Below are 15356 nucleotides of genomic sequence, written 5' to 3'. Positions count from 1 at the left end.
CCTGCAAGCAGGGAAAAGGCTGCTGGGAAAGATTTTCCCTCCCACAAAGTTATAGCTGTGAATGGGGCCAAACAAATAAACAGTTCATTAGATGGTGGAAACTGACTGTTAAAAAGCCTCTGCATGATACGTCTCAATGTTGAGACTTACACGGCTCAGTGATGATGATGCTCAAGTAAAACACAACATAATAACTGAGACTCTTAAAAAGCCATTGATGAGGAAGCATTACGTATAACCGAAGGCTTAATCATTTGTTGAATTGGAAAATTGATACTTTGTGAGAGATTGTAGATTGAATTTGACCTTGACTTCCGGCCGTCAAGTGTATTGGCATGATATAAAGCTCAGGGAAACACTTTGACACTCTGAGCTAAGAAGCTCTGTGAAAGTTCAGTCATGCTTAGTTTATCTCTCATATCTTCCAGCATTCACTCCTCTCACATATGCTCACTCATAATTTCTTTGCTGTCATTGGCTGTTAAGATATCAACTGTTCACATGCATCCAATAGCAGTGACACACCTTCACCATTAGCCTATCATCTTGCTGCTGTCTATTTTAAATCAGATTTTCTCTCTGCCTCAGTTCTTTCATGCACATACCCCCCACCACATCTTCATCATTTCATCATCATCATTATCAACCAACACAGCCATCAGCTGCCTTTATCTTATCTATCTGGGGGTTTTATCTTGCTGCTGCTCAGGGTGATGCCCCTCCATTACAAAGGCTCCCTGTGGAGTCTAAGCACCAAAGACTTTCTGATAAGACTTAATAATCACATATCATCTGTCATAATAAACAATTATCTTTACTTCAGTCACTTGTCTTGCCTGATTGAAATGATTGTGTGGTATCAGGGGCTCATGGCTGTGGCTAAATTGAATTGGAGGCAGTGCACCCAAATTCTTTATTTGAAGGCCATTGCATCACTATTTATTGCAAAAATAGAAGGGTATAAAGGGCATGCAGTGTTAAAACATTAATCGGCTTCTCTGCAGATTAAAAAAACAAATTGCAGTTGAAGTAGCAACGAGGAGGAGGAGGAAGATAATCTAGGGAAATTCTTTAGTCTGTGATCCAAATTGCCTGTCTTGTTCCTGTCTGATGTCCTGTTAGTGACCTTCATCTGAGCAATCTAATCAAATGCATCAAGCTAGCCGAACTGATGTCACAACCAAAGTTTCCCAGAGTCAATATTAATCAACAGACAGAGGGACAGGCACAGAGGAATCACTGAAAGTCCTGCAAACTAATGAACGCAAGAAATTGCTTGTGATTGTTGCCATTAAAATGACAGCAGGAGCAGAAAGCTTCTGTCCTGTAACAAATGTCAGAGTGAAACAGAATATGCAGACAAAGTGTCATTGCAAGACAGATCAAATCTTTCAGGGGTTTGATTGGTTTGCAAAAACAAAAGTGACAGAGGCTTAGCGACCATACTGTAAATCTCTGAGGAATGCAGAGCGATGCAGAGTTATAGAGAACTGCTGGCCTCCACCCACACCTTCCTCAACTGCGGAGGATGGAGAAATTGGCACTTTAGCCACAAGCTTTACAAATGTAAAGTAAATGATTCCCGACTGATTTCCAAACACAAACCTCTGACCCACGACATTGACATGCAGTATTCAGATCCTTGAGAAATCAGCATTATATATATATATATATATATATATATATATATATATATATATATATATATATATATACACATACATGTCTGAGAGGAAAAGGAATAAAAATAGACTGCAGACTAGAGAATGTAGTCAAAGACTAAATCTTTTTTACAGCTTATTATTGCTAATAATAATCAACTAGCTACTAAAGCTAGTTGATGTAAACATCTTTGTTTTTTGGGGTTTTTTTGGCAGCATCAAAGCATGTTAGACTGCAATGAAATGCTTATTTCTACTCTGATGAACTAAGAGAAGGTCATTTTGTCTGTCACAGTCGTGCAGGAGGAGAGGATGCAGGGAGGTGAAGGTCTACACACTGACTGTAGGTATTTACACTCTCTTCTGTGAGTTGACAGTACAAACACGACTTCACTGCCCTTTGAACCTGTCCAGCTTTATTTTTTTCATATATATAGATAAGTTCTTCTCCCAGTCCTTGGAGAATTAAGCAGTGCAATTCCTTATAACCTCACATGTAAGTACTTTGTGATAGACGATGCTGAGTCGTGTTTCCCTTGTAGACTGTTACGGCTCATGCATCACCAGACTTACTGTTTATAGTAAAAGGCTGTGAGAACGCTTTTTCCCCCCTCTTCACTGAGCACCAAAGAAGCTTGTTCATTTCAACTTGCTCTGAGAGGGACCTGACCAAGAAATGTAAGACAGAGTGGAAAGACTGATTGCATTCATCTGGGAAATGCAAGCTGCAGCTTTAATAGGTCCCACCTGAGAAACCAAAGTGTAGTAAGTAGGCCATAATAATGCTAGTTGTATGTTTTTTGTGTAAGCTGTCTTCCTGAATTGTCTCCCACTTTTAAGGTGGTAAAAAATATTGGGTTGTTTCATTATTGGTTTGCCAATATGAAGTAACAGATACATATGTGTGAGAGTAGAATAAAATGTCCCCTGCACTGCACGCTGTTGTTGGCTTGTTTAATGTGTGCAGCTGTCGATGATGCTGATGCAACAGTCATGATGTCGCAGTCGGACGCGCACCTCGGACTGTTGAGATTGCAGGGTGAGACTACACAACTTTACCATTCTTTGCCATTCTTAGAAATAATAAGCTGCACTATCTGGTCACAGGTAATGCATATTGACTGAACCAATTTTTAAGTGTCATCATTAAAATATACAGTAAATAAGCATATCATTTTATGGTAGTCCTTTAACATATAAACTTATATAATATTGAACAATTCAATATGAATCTAACTGTTGCACTTAAAAGTCAGAAAAATATTACTTTATTGTCAGAGCTCAAAAAAACAAATCCCCGGCCAGTTGCTTTCCTCTGGAGGCAGACTGATGCTGTTCTAGATGTCTAAATGTTGAGCACACAGCATAGACCTCTATATGTTTGCACACTGGAGATTTTCTGGCTCTTATTGGCTCATCTTTGTACGCTCGGTTCAGTAACAGAGTTATGAAGGGAAAGAGAAGGATGTGATGCTGATTAATCAGAATATAGTGTCTAGTGTGACATGCTTAACAACCTGTCATGCAGCATCTGGGACGCCCCACGACACCCCGACGAAAAGTCTAGCATGTCAGAAAATCTTTGTCATCTCCTATGACATGTTCCTGAGCGTTGACCAATCAGGAGCTCTCTTCAGAGCGCAGTCAGGTAACCATGGTGAAGAGGAGGAGGAGGAGGGGGGGATGCAGAGGTTGCTGCTGTCAAGTGGGACAGCGAAAGACAGGAAAAGTTTGTTGTGGCAACAGAACCCCTGCCTGTCTGACGTTTCCTCGAGGGAGAACCATGAGCGAGTCAGAAAAGACGAATGTTGGTGAGAAACACTTCATCAGCCCAGCGAGTAGCGGGCTATGCTGTCAGAACGTTATCCCTGGTCCTGACTGTGGGAGTAATCATAACTCCAGGAGCATGTTGTTAGTGAGCTACTAATTAGTGTTATGAGGCAATGCATAGCTCGAGCCACTATTGTAATCTCTCGCGTTTTTTCTTTTTATTTTTCATATTCCGCCAGAATTTACTAGAACTAACTCGTCCCGCAGCTTTGAGAAAACCCTCACTATATATCAAAATGTGTGGCTCAATCGGTAATGGTGTGCTCTGTAGTTATGACAGGATTCGTTAATAATTCGCAAAGTTATTTGCAAAAAACTGTGAAATTTCCCATAAGAAATGAATGGGAAATTTCCTCATATTTCAGCCTTTTCAAGTTTCCACTGCCTCGCCATACTTTCTCCTAGAGACTTCATTCAAACTTTAAAACGTAGATAATTTTGTCGGCTCAAAATGAACCTTAGCTCACTTTTTGATATCTCTTACGGTTTTCGAGCTATGACCATCTGAAGACCATAAAGTTTCTCAAAAAATGCTCAGAATTACTACCCCTAGAGTGGGTGATGTCATCAGCTAGAGTGCGAGAGGCAGTGAGAAATCACCAGAATTTTTTTTTTTTTGCCATAAACTCCAAACGGTGAATAGGAGACACATAATTTTTGGATCCTTTTGTAGACAAACGTCTCTTCTCACGTCTGATTTCAATTTTAAAGGGTTAGCCCCCACCAAATTTAAATAAAGAGGGATCTTGCACCAACTGCCCTGCTCTGCTGCTCTATGTAAGGTGTGTTCCAACACACCTGATTCAAATGCTCAGCTCGTTACTGGGCTCTGCTGAGGCCTGATAACGAGCCATTCATTTGAATCAGGTGTGCTGGAGCAGGGATACATCTAAAACATGCAGGGCAGTGGTACTCCAGGACCAGGCTTGAGAAACAGTGGTATAGATAACACCAGCAGCCCCCTCGTGCCACTGTCAAAATTTCGGCGGCACCGGAATTGTCTAGTTCCAAATATAATGTTTAAGTAGCCTGTTTGATGCAACACAGCCAGGCCTGCTCCGTGTAGAATAAATACGTATGGAAATAAAATGACTATGTGTGAAACTCGTTGAACCTGTCCTAATCCTTATCCAGATGCTACACAGTAGATACAATATTGACCAAATGGGCTGCAGTTTACACCGCCTCTACACTGCCTCTCGCATTTGCTTAAAATGTTTTAGCACATCCACAGCTGTTTTTCTTTCTCTTCTTTGTTTTTCAGTAAACAAGACCACCAGCATCTCACACAAGCTTCTGTCCTTTTGACTGACAGCTGCTTCACCCGCCTCCCTGATGACATCTAAACTCGGGCGTAATCATGAAATAAGTGCTGTGATTGGTCAAGGTCATATGTGTAGTCTTGCCAGTTGCCCGACCAGGACTAGAGTTCATGACGCTGTGATCGTTAGATCTGACACGCTGACCATCGTCAAAGACAACGTTACTGTGTAGTCAGATCCCGGCATAAGACATTTAAGAGTGTAATGTCTAATGAGTCTCCACTGTGCCTGTGTTTTGGATTGAGAAATACTGTATTTTTTCACTACCATTACACTACTGTTGTATGGCCAGTGGCCACACTTCTGTGATGATATCATAGCGATACATACTGTACATAAACATTACGTAGATTAGGATTATTATGTTAAAAACATGACCATCTGATCATGAGTGCAGGAGTACAGATCTAGTTAGCACAGCTATGTTAACAGCCGTCAACGTTTGTCAGACTGCCATGGAAGAAAGCGTATCCTTCCAGCTCTGGCATGAGTAAAACTTATCCGTTATTTGCTAAAATGCAGGTGCCAGGTTATCACTAGCAGCAGATGTCCACAGATATCCACCTACACAATGCATTGCAATCCCACTTCCAGTGCATACAGGAAGTTAAAAGACAAAACAACAACAACAAGGACAAGTCAGAGGACTTTTTTGTTACTAAAACTTCCTGTGTTGGCACAGAACTTGATTTAATCATGGCATGCAGAATTATCCAATAGGGCTGCAATTATGGCCCAATCATTAAGCATTTGAGCAAATGGCAGATGCTGTTGTTTTTCTTGGGATCAGTCTTGTTGAATTACAGTTTTAAGAGCACATTCTGAAGTTTCAGAGGTGTTGTGACTGTGTTTTCAGCAGTTTCACTGTTATTGTGCTAATCATCTGAACCCTGGATCATCTGGAGGAGGTGAAAGAGGCACAACAAAATGTTAATGCACTGCATCTGCGGGCCACATAAATCTGAAACAATAAACATAAACATCTAAATAAAGACTTACAGAGGAAATAAAGGCAAAACAGTGAGAAGGCAGGCAGAAGGATAATAAATTACTCCCTAGAGCAGGTGTGGGGAGTGTGCAGCCTTTGGGTAGCACGAGGCTAACTACATAAAGCAGCTCAGAAATCCAAAACCATTTTCTAGACAGCAAATCTTTTTTTCAGTGATAAAAGCAAATAACAGAAAATGGAAACCTAACACGTCTTTCTGAGTGGTCCCTGAATGCAACATGCACTTAGCAGTTGCTGTCATGTAGATACAGTATCAAGCTTACCAAGAGAAATGGGCAAATGATTTTTTGCTAAAGTAAAAGGTGAGACAGTGTGCCTACATTAGCTTGTGGGGACGCGCTTGCAGTGACGGAAAAACACAGATCATAGGAGCCATTATAGCTCCAAAACTGGGTGAGCTGTGAGGCCAAAAGTGCTCGGATAAAGTTTATGCTCTTCATCATAGTTTGGGTGCCAAACATGCCACTTTCACAGAGACAGTGCTCTGCAGGCAAGTTTTCCAGTGAACAAACTAATAGTTTAGAAGGTGAAACTTCATTCAGAAAGAGAATTTGTGAAGGAGTAACTTGTTGCAGCTGATGCTGCCACTGCTGAAACTGTTCCAAAGTGTCTGTCTCAAAGAATTTATGGAGATGAAGGGAAAATCTGTTGTGGAATTTAGGGATAAGAAGTGTTTATATGATTTGGCCTTCATGGTGGACATTACCAAGAACCTCTCAGAGCTGAACCTCAAGCTCCAGCAGCTTCTCAGCTCTCTGCTTTCAGTGTGAGATCATTTTAAATGATTAATTAAAGCTGATTAATAAAAGTGCAGCTGGAAAGAGGAAACACTGCGTACTTTCCCAAAAAAAAAAAAAGCCTGCTATGACATCTGAATATGCTGGTGAAAACTCCTTCAGGCGTTAGGTCAGAGGTTTCAGGAGATGAAAAGTAAATAAAACTCAACATATTTTTTGCTACATTGTTTTAATGTGGAACCAGCTGATAAAATGAAACTAACAACCTACTGTGAGCAGCTCTTTTTTAAATCTGACTCTTGCAAAGACTGCTGCTCAAGACTGACTGACCCAACTCTGGAAAACTAGCTGCACGTAGCATCATCATCATCATCAGTACCACCTGACACCAGACACCTCACGAAAGAGAAGCAGTTCCAGCAATTGCATTAGAGGCTAGTGTGATTTATATGGTCACCAATTTAGTACGGCCCTCAAAAGATATTACTGAAACTGAAATGGCTTTGATAAGTAAAAGGTTCTCCACCCCTGGCCTAGAGGAGCTGACTTGCATAAAAACTGTCTTGTGTTGAGGGAAAGAAAAATCTTATTATATTTTCATAAGGTCAGGGTTAAATTAGTCTGAAGCATATCCTGACACCATGTGGAGACAAAACAATTAAAGTGGCAAGAGGCCTTATAAAACAGTCAACCAAGGAAATATATAGTTTAACTTTCACTTTGACAAGGAAAGGCAGCAAACGACAACAGAGCATGATTTCTGCCTGTATTTTGAGGCAGTAGAGGGTTTGCATTTTAAACAGCCATAAAGTAAAAAGCACATCAAACTGCATCTGCGCCCAAAGTCCCTCCATCTGCATTTCCAGCAGATGCTGGCAGATGAGACTCCAGACTGGGTCACTGAAATTATTGCGTCTCATGAGAATCCAGCCAGAAAAGCCTCTGTGTGAACAAATGAGACTCTTCCCAACACAGGAACGTTGTTACGAGCACAGATGCTTAGGAAGTTTAGATTTAGTTTTTTAACTGAACACTACTTAGATTACATTTTGCAGTCATGCAAATCTTGGAAATCCAAACTGTGATTTTCCTGATGTCAGCTGCGGTATTACATTATCTCCAGGTTCAAGAAATGAAAACGTCTGAAGAGACACAAACTTTTTATCACAATATTTTCGTGTTTTTTGCCAGCAATCTAAAGAACACAAAAAGCTACAAAAGACTAGGTGGTCTTTGTCGCTCACAGCATGGTACAAGAAGAAGAGAGACTATAAAGAGGTCATCTTGATGGTATGTTACTGACATTTGAAAAGTAGTTTGACAAAATAGTCTTATCAGGTCTATGTACTGGCTTTTTATGACTGGATGGAATTTTGTTAGCGCGAACAGGGACCAGACTGGTAAACTTGTGATTGTTTTGTTTAATGAACAAATGACTGACAATGTCGATAAAATCTGTTTTGATTTAATGTGCAAAACTTCAAAAGTCATCTTTTAATCAAATAAATAATTAGTAAGTCAGTTGCGACTTTTTCTAAACTCTAACATATATACCAGTAATTTGTTTTGCCGAATGTGTTTTGGTTGCCAAGAGTGGATACTGCTGGAAAACAAAAGAAATACATGCAGGCAACTACCCCAGGGCTGCAGCCCCCAGATGTTCAGAAAAAGTGCCCTCTTGGATGCCTGAATGGTAGAAGAAACATGTGCCCTCTAAGAATGCTCCATGTGCAATAAAAAATGTACTTAATAAGTATAACTAAGTATTTAATAGTTATAGTTTAAATCTTTAAAGGTAATTTGGAGATTACATATATTAGGCATGGGCAAGGGGGTTAGGGCAGGGTGGCCATTCGGGGCCCAACATGGCCACGGTCAGAATGAACATTCTATATGGGGTGGCAGTGGCTCAGTCCAAAGGGACTGTAGTTTGGCCAGTTCACAGTCCAGCATGAACCAGTCAATATGGATATTTTGACTTCAGTACTGTTTTTGCGTGTAGATGCTTCAGTCTTTTTTATTCAGTAGTTCAGTCTGTATGATAGCTTGTGTCATTTTTGCATTAGGACATATTTTATTGGTCTGGGAATGTTCTTATGGACGAAATAGAGGAGCCTATAGCTCCCTATACATTATGTAGTTTGTTTTTAGTTCACATGTTGCCTTAGAAGTTGCCTGCATTTTAAGTGCTTGTTTTATGTGACATTTAGTGGGGATAAAATCTTTAAAAAAAAAAAGGTTATGTAAATGACATTGAATGAAATTCTTTCTGGAGGGGAGTTAGAAGGATGTACGTCACTATGCTGTAATAATGTAAATGTCTCCGACAAGCTTTACATCCACGATGGCATGTACTCTAAAGGAAGGATTAGGTGTGATATTTTGTATTTTGTATTTTGTGCTTGTGTTCCTGTTTGTGTGTAAAAATTCAACCGTGAAAAAAAATTCCCAAGGGGACATATTATGTAATTAACATTTCCTTGTTAATTTGATTTATTGATTAGTCATTAGGAGGCAGGTTGGTGTGTGTATTGTAAGTGTATGTGCCTATGTGTGTTTGTGTGTGTGTGAGGGATAGGCATTGTGCAACTCTCAGATGTCCTCTAAATTATGACGTGTCAGCAGTCATGTGCTTACCAATCACATCTGCAGGGCTGGGCCCTAATTAATATACAGCACACTGCCTTTACTAACAAGCTGCTTTTTGATAACTCCCCAGTCAAGTCACTATGATAAAAGCCCTGAATACTACATGTCTTCTCCCTCAGCACCCATTCAGCTTTCAGAGGAGCATCCTTTGTACACTGCTCTTGATTCATTAATAGTTACCCAGCGGCTGTTTAAATGCTTGTTGGACATGCATTAAATCAACATGGCCACCCATCCGATCTTAAATTACAAAACTCATTAGGCCTTGACTGCTTGGGGCATAGAAATTGGACCCTTTTCAGAAGAATAGCTGCTTAATTATAGCAGAGCCTTTGATGCAGACTGTGTCGGTGCACATATTAGCATGTAGCTCAGCTGTTTGCAATGTCAATGCAGATTTTATAAAAGAGCTGATGGGAAGGCGGTGGGGAAATGAGCAACACAGGATATAATAGAGAGTCTTGATCATTACCATAACTGTTACATGAGTGCATTTTATATTCACTGATGTAGTGTCAAAATTATGCAACAATTATGTAATTATGTAAAACACAAAGGGTTAATAATGCAGGTCCACTGCTCCACAGGCATTACCCCCCCCCCCCCCCCCCGGATGTCAAAGGCATGACCCGCCCTACACTGCTTTGATTGGCTTACACTGATATTCTTACCCTAACCTTAACTAATCTCACTCCTCATGCGTAAACCTAACCAACCCAACCAACGGGGAATGCAGTAAGTACTATAAGTACTAGAGGTGCACCGTAAGCAGGTCGACCAGCATACACTGCTCAGACGCTGACCAGATCAGACCAGGACCTCCTGCTGAATGGTAAAAGAAGAGTTAAATGCAATATAATGCTGTTAAACATGAACAGTAGCAGCATATAGTTAATAAGTTCTATAAGTTGGAAGAAGTGTGCTCGATAGGCCCTGCTCACTGAATCCTGTCAACAGAAAGAGTGGAACTTCGGAATTTGTGAGTCACATTAAAATCTGCGGAATAAATGCCATGCCATGAACAGGCCATGTTAAGTGAGTGAGTTAAAGTGACTAGACCTGGAGGTAACAAAATATGCATTACGTGATGAGAAAAGCCGTTAGCTGACTATAGCAGTGCTTAACCAAAAGCTTTGGTAAAGCTTAAAAATGTTAGTTTCTTTCTGGTTAAGCTACTTAAGTGTTTTATACTGAAGCAACATCTGAACTTTGTTTTGTTGAATTTTCATTGTATTGGTGTGGTGAATATTTCAGAGCCCTTAGAGCTTGACGTCCTGCAAACACACAAACAACGCAAGTGTTTCCGGACTAGTTGCTGAAGTCAGGGCCGTTTATCATCCATTCAGTCAATGATTTCATTCAAGCATGTACTCTGGTGAGCATCAGGATTACATGGTCACCATAAGTTCATCTTGAAATTATTCAATGGTCAAATTCTCCTTCTGAAACCTGCTGGATGTGGTCATCAAAATGTTGTGTCATTGTCAAGCACGTTGGCAAGAACCCACTGAAAATGCTCTCTGCAGATATGCAGCAGGTCAGAGTTATTACCTGTAGTAAGTTGCATTTGGATGGCTGGCAAAGGTCTTGATATTCTCAGCAGTGTTTCATGCCTCAGTGCAGACCATCTGACATTGTGAAACTTTGCCAGTTTCAAAAAGTACATTCCATTCTCTAAAGACGGATTATAAAACAACTAACTGTCACACATGAACCTTCATACCAGCTATGTGCACCCCTGCATATATTGTAACACTGGGTGGAAGTTTCTATTTATGTGTATTGTTTTGTAGCGATTTCTCTGAGGCAGGTGACCACCATAGTTGACAATCATAGTTCACAATTTTCCAGAAGCAAGATGCCAAGTTTGTTTGGACAAAAGCCTGCGAGTGTGATTTGGGAGGGGAGAAAGCTCTGGCATCTGAACCTGTTTGGATTGCATCAGATTCTGATGCACCTTTCAAGCTTGCAGTGGATGCCTGCAAGCTTGAAGATGGGACATCACTCTTGCAAGTACATGCAGCCAAACTAGAGAGACCAGGAGCTATTTCTTAAACAACATCAGAAGGTTTATTCAACCATCAAGACAGAAGCTTTGGGTATTGTCTTGGTGGTCAAGCATTTTGAAGGGTATGTGTCTCGCTCAAGTCAGGGGGTTATGATGTTCGTTTTCTTTGCCAAGTTCAAAATGTTGAACCCAAGAGTTTTCAGATGGGCATTTGTTTTACAGCCATACAGTCTGGTTGCACAGCACCAGGCACCACAGTTAGCACACTGTGGTGTTTTTTCTTTTTGTTTTTTCTCCCTATGGGGGCAAGTCTGTAATGATAATGTCTTATAGACGTACGCATATGGACGTCACACTTGGGGGATGGTGGGTCTGACTCTCTGACTTGCCAGGACTTTTCACCTATGAGAGAGAGATTTTGGACACGCCTCAAGAAGGACGTCAAAGGTTTGGTTCAACATAGTTTGGATACAAAAAGAGTCAAAAACAGAGTTTGTTTCACCCATCACCATGAACTGTGTATATACACTTTAAACTGAACATCCACATCAGAGAGCAGGCTAATGAAAGGGGAGTGCACTTTCTTCTCTGCTTCTTCCCAAAGTCGACTATAAGCGGCGTAGTGTTGCTGAAGTTCAGGAGTAGCTTGTTGTCCTGACAGTGGGTCAGGTCTTCTACTACCTTCAGGTAGGCTTTTTCATTGTGAAGGAGGAAGCACTGCGGCTCCAGAGTGCAAGACATCATCCTATCAAATGTGATATCTCTGGCTAATAAGATGCACAAGCTAACAGCCCTCGGAAGGTCAGTGTAATGTGTTTCACTGAGACATGGCTACAAGAGGATGTTCTGGATTCGCCATGATCACTAACTGTAAAGGTGGACAAAAACCAAGAAGAAAGTGGTAAGAGGAAAGGGGGGGGGCTTACTGTTCTAATGAACAACAGATGGTGCAACACAACATCCTGACAAACTTCACCTAGTTTGTGGAGTGTCCCACCAGAGATAATGAAATAATGTAAAATGTAAAAGAAACCCTTGAGCTTCCTAACTTCAGTACCACTGAACCTGAAGCAGTCCCAATTGCATTGTGTGGAATCAATAAAAAGAAAAAAAACAAAGGCATAACACAGCCATTTCAATGTAGTTTGTTCCTGAATAGAGAGCTCCTCCTGAGGGTAAGGTTAGGTTTAAGTTAAGTGTTAGGGTAAGGCAAGTAGTGGCTATGGTTATTGTGTGTGCGTGTGTGTGTATGTGTGTGTACGTGTGTGTGCTTGTACAGTTATCTTTGTGCTAGTTTAAGTTTTAGAACTTGGGAGTCATTTATGCCAGTCAGACCTTCAAGGGAATGTTTGAAGTTTCAGACTTGGTTTTAAGGATTAGGATCAGAATTAGGATCACAAGGATGGAAGTACAAACATGATCTAGGAATTTTGTTTGGTCTGTTCATCTCTATGTTACTAATCCTTGAGTCCTTATAATACAAAATTCCATCATGATGAGATCATTTCATACAGTTTTAGTTGCTGAGCGAACCCTAAAGCAAGTTTTAGGAAATTATTCATGTATGTCTAATTCAGTTGGACTGTTTCACTAAAGAACACTCACCAAAGAAGAGTCAAAAACACCCCCTCCAATCTCGCAAATGATCTTCGGCTGGCTTCATTTTTGCCTTTTGGCATGTAAACTATGGAATTAACAACAATTACACCTGACAAAACCTGCTGTCTGCAACATTTTTGTAACCTCTGCATCAGTGTTGAATGTGTAAATGTGACAATTTGAGGTATCATCTGATATCTGCTGATCCTCCTGTTCTGCACTTCTGTTTGGAACATTAAGAGTTTTCATTCCAGTTTTCAGGTCAATCCATGTAAAAAGGCCTCAAGGTATTACTGTTAAAGTCAAGGTCAAGCTGAAGGTCTTATTTGATTTAGTTGAGTCAAGTGCAGTGTCATCAGAGTAATGACTTGAGTCAGACTCTCGTCCCACCTTTAGTTCAGCAGTCAGAGTGTGGCATGCTCAGATGGAGATTCAGCATGTTTGAGTGTGGCATCTGTCAGTCAAGTCAGTACTGTTAATATGTATACAGAGGCCAGTAATGCATGGCTGCTATTCTTACCTTCCCTAAGACAGGTGTAGCTCTGGCTGAGGATGGTCTGCAACAGAGAAAACAACAATGCACAGCATATTTAAAAAACAAATGATCTCCACTTATATTCATCCTACTAAGTCAAACTGAGAGCAACACATTAAAGTATCAACATAAATACCTGTACGCCTCATCAATTCTTATGCATGTAATCATTGAAAGAACAGCAGACAACAACTTCACTGCCTGGCCCAGCCTGAGGCGGGACCAAGGCGATGTGATTTTAATGAAGTGTGGAACTGAGAGCCACCTTGCATGATGTCCAAGGCAGCAGCAGGCAGAGAAATTTATACCCCCCCAAATTCCGATCAGGGCCAGCTCCATTACGGCTCGAGACAGATGGATGAGGGAGCGAGGGGGAGAGAGGGGAGTCTTCACACATTGCTTTGCTGTCAGACACAATGGAGCTGTCAAACACAATCCTCCTCTGCAGGGGAAGGTTTTCATGTCCTGGACCTCCCAAATAGACCCTCTCTCCGTAATGAAGCTACCAATAGATGAGATTTTGTCCACAGGACTGCCATATGGCAAAGTTTCTGTTGTTGGTGAATTAGTTTTAGATGATCTGAATGCGCAAATTCATCCATGATTTTCTTTCCACCTTTACTTACCATAAATCAGGTGTTGCCATTTTTTTCCTGCCACAGATTTCAAATTGATTGATTGATCTGACAACCAGAATAACCATGGAGTGATAATATAGAGATAAGACTCACAGTGTGAAATTCACTGTTACAGATGCTCTTTAGAATACACACAAGGTATTGGAAGGTGCAAATAAGAACAATGTAATTGTGCAAATAAGTAACAAAAAAAAAAACTTTTGAAATAATGGTATCCCATGCACTATGAATTTAAGAAAAGAAATGCCCTGAAATGTTTCAACAGACATTCAGACTGCTCTGATTAAAATGAAAGGTCATTCTCAGCAGCAGCTGTCAGCATCAAACAGAGTTTACCATACCGACACTCTTCAGAGATGGAAGCTACAAATCTGATGATTTATTTAAAAATTCAATTCACTTCAGAGAATCAGTCACTGACGATGTGGTTTATTCTGTTGATAATATGTGACAATAACAACACTGCTTCATATCAATAGTAGCTTGTACTTCAGTTCAGTTCTTGCTGGTCCAAACTGTCTTATTAACTTGAATACAAAATGATATAACCTCTGTTCATGAGGTCGATAGCTCAGTGACCGCTGCTTGGTTTAGACTAGATGCAAGGAATGAAAAGTCCTGTAAAGAGATCCTGTAGGTTTAGATTAGTTCACTGCTGGATTTCACTTCTTAATAGCACCTCTATAACACTATTAAGATGTATTTTACACAATCAGGCCAAATTATGCTTCAATTACTGCATATTCCCCCCACTAACTTTCTTTACGTCATTTACTTAGTGACTTAGAGCAGTGGCAGTGGGCTACACAAGCTTATATTACTTATATAACTGCAGTTACATTCAGGTAACTGACTTGTCATGTGTGTTACTGAAAAGAGAAGATGATGGGAGATTATACCTCCCTTCAGTTTGCTTCATGTTGTGTCTACTTTCAACAATTTCCTGCCACATCTGAAACTTGTAGAAGCAAACATAAGCAGCCCAAGCTGACCAATCGCAGTCCTTGCAATCCACAGGTGATATCTGCCGTTGCCCTGACATGACACATTTTTGAAGAGGCACATATGAGCTATGGTGTAGCCTATAGCGTAGTTCTTGTAACCTCTTACTGGTCTATAAATCAGATAAAATGGAATAATGCAGTTTCCTGTGGCTTTAAGTTTCTTGTGGCAATGAAGGAAGCTACACTCAGCTCAACTGGAGGATTTCAAGTTAAGCTTGTTCATACTCTGAACACCTCTAATTTAATGCAAGGTATATGTTTTTACTGACAGAGTGTTCAATTAATGTAAGGTTTTTCTGTGGAAAAAAAAGGTATCTGAACCAGGTCTGTAAAGCACAGGGGGAAACAAAGAAGCACTGCTCAG

General features: G+C 40.5%; 1 protein-coding gene across 1 annotated transcript in view; it reads right to left on the bottom strand.

Moving 5' to 3' along the window:
* whrnb (whirlin b) overlaps nucleotides 1-15356 on the bottom strand; it is an 83236-nt gene that overhangs the window by 18308 nt on the left and 49572 nt on the right. Inside the window, exon 5 of the mRNA XM_041936360.1 lies at nucleotides 13744-13772. Coding sequence (XP_041792294.1) covers nucleotides 13744-13772 — 29 coding nt within the window. The remainder of the gene's footprint in view (nucleotides 1-13743; nucleotides 13773-15356) is intronic.

The sequence above is a fragment of the Chelmon rostratus genome, chromosome 5, assembly GCF_017976325.1.
Source record: "Chelmon rostratus isolate fCheRos1 chromosome 5, fCheRos1.pri, whole genome shotgun sequence".
Lineage (NCBI taxonomy): Eukaryota > Metazoa > Chordata > Actinopteri > Chaetodontiformes > Chaetodontidae > Chelmon > Chelmon rostratus.
The sequence above is the reverse complement of the archived record's forward strand: the minus strand, read 5'-3'. Positions and strand labels throughout refer to the sequence as shown.